General features: G+C 35.8%; 1 protein-coding gene across 1 annotated transcript in view; it reads left to right on the forward strand.

Annotated features, from left to right (window-relative positions):
• The window catches only part of rilp (Rab interacting lysosomal protein), a 10,692-nt gene that overhangs the window by 1,179 nt on the left and 7,779 nt on the right, over positions 1 to 1,734 (forward strand). The window contains exon 2 of the mRNA XM_014005192.1: positions 519 to 789. Within this exon, the coding sequence (XP_013860646.1) occupies positions 519 to 789 (271 nt within the window). The remainder of the gene's footprint in view (positions 1 to 518; positions 790 to 1,734) is intronic.

Raw genomic sequence — 1,734 nt, forward strand, 5'->3', positions numbered from 1 at the left:
GTTAATAAAGTTAGTATTACTGTTGTGGATTAAAAAGCTAATTTGTAAGGCTGGATTAAAAAAATAAACAAAAAGTCAGTCTGTTGTTATCAGACTTGCTCAGCATGAAATGTAATTTTATTTAGTTTTAAATTTAGTTTGTAGTTGAACACTAAAACTCAAACAGGATACTTAAAGCAGAACTATGACGGATGATTAGTTTAGGCTTTTCAAAGTTTTAATAGATTTTACCTTACTGTATCTACAGTAGATGCTTTAATTTTTTAAAATCAATTACTAACTAAGCCTTTACATTTTTATTGTAATAATTTGTCTATAATACAAGGCATTGTTATTAGAGTTTTAGCTGATAAGTTTTAAAATGCTCAGTTAATAACAACATCTGAAACAGATTTACAACTAAACGGCACGCCTGCTTTGACTAATGAGTTTGTCCAGATTCCTGCATGGGAGAGGTTCAGTCACGTCACATTTGTCTCTCATGTTTTTGTTGTCGTGTGTTTTGTTTTTTTGAGCAGGAGTTGCAGCAGAAGGAGCAACAGTGGAAGAGGAGGTGTGAGGAGCTGCAGGTCCAGGTGCAGCAGCTCCACGAGGACAGAGAGGAGCTGCAGAACAGACTGAAAGGCAACTATGCACAGGAAGGTATCTTACTCACGAGCTCACAAAAACACTCTGGATTCAACAGAGGTCATAGTTTCTGTCATGTAGAAGCTTCTCATCTAATGAGTAAAGATTCAAAACAGCAGCTAAAAGTCAGACTGACTGCTGAAGCGTACTGCAGTCCAGCTGGTTAATGCAGTGTTTACGGTACAGATATTTTGCTTACCGGTAGTTATTTTACAGTTATGAGAAGATGTAAAGCAGGAACAAGCAACGTTTTTTTTTTTTTCAGAAATGCCATTTTGTACCGTGCCCGACAGGTGCAAACAATGCAGCAAATGTGAACAATGCAAAACATACAAACACAAAACAAAAACAAATGCAACAGAAAAATGCAGCAAAAGAAACATTCAGCAATCACAGAAAATAGTCGCAAAACAAACAGCAAAACAAAAGCAAAGGAAAAAACTTACAGTGAACCTAAGTGTAGTTTTATGGAGATTCATGACATGCCTGGTTTTGTTGTTTTCTTCATAATTAAATGTAAAACTGATCAGATTCAGTCCACAATGCAGTGTTCAACCTGACAAATTCAACAGTAATGTGATCTTCCTGGCGGAGTCCCAGCTGACTCTTGTTTTCTTGTTCTGGACTTTTTAAAGATGACTTTTAAAGAGGCAGGCGAAAGTGGAAAACACTCTGAAAGTCAAAGTGAATGTGTCACGCTTCAGTTTTTTTATAAGTGTTCATTTTACAAACAAGAATTTACAGCATGTTTAGGGGACTTCAGTGTTTGGGTTTCTAAACTAGTCTTTTTTCTGTTGTAAAGGTTTAAATGGTCAGCTTATTCAAAATGTGATACATTTGTATAATAAAAAAAACAAATCTTAACTGTAAATGTTTCTCCAAGATAATGTTTTACTCTAGATTATCCACAGCTCTCATTGGGCCTCATGCAAGAACCGTACGTACGCACAGATTTGTTCTTAAGTTGTGCGTACGAGTGATTTAGGAGAATTTGCGACATTCACCAGTGTTTTCATATTCTAAGATTTTTTTCAGATACGAACAAAATTAACGAGTGGTCCAGACCTGTCGTATATTTTACATGAAGTCAGTCTGCTGTTATCCAGA

Source organism: Austrofundulus limnaeus, unplaced genomic scaffold (genome assembly GCF_001266775.1).
Source record: "Austrofundulus limnaeus strain Quisiro unplaced genomic scaffold, Austrofundulus_limnaeus-1.0 Scaffold29, whole genome shotgun sequence".
NCBI lineage: Eukaryota > Metazoa > Chordata > Actinopteri > Cyprinodontiformes > Rivulidae > Austrofundulus > Austrofundulus limnaeus.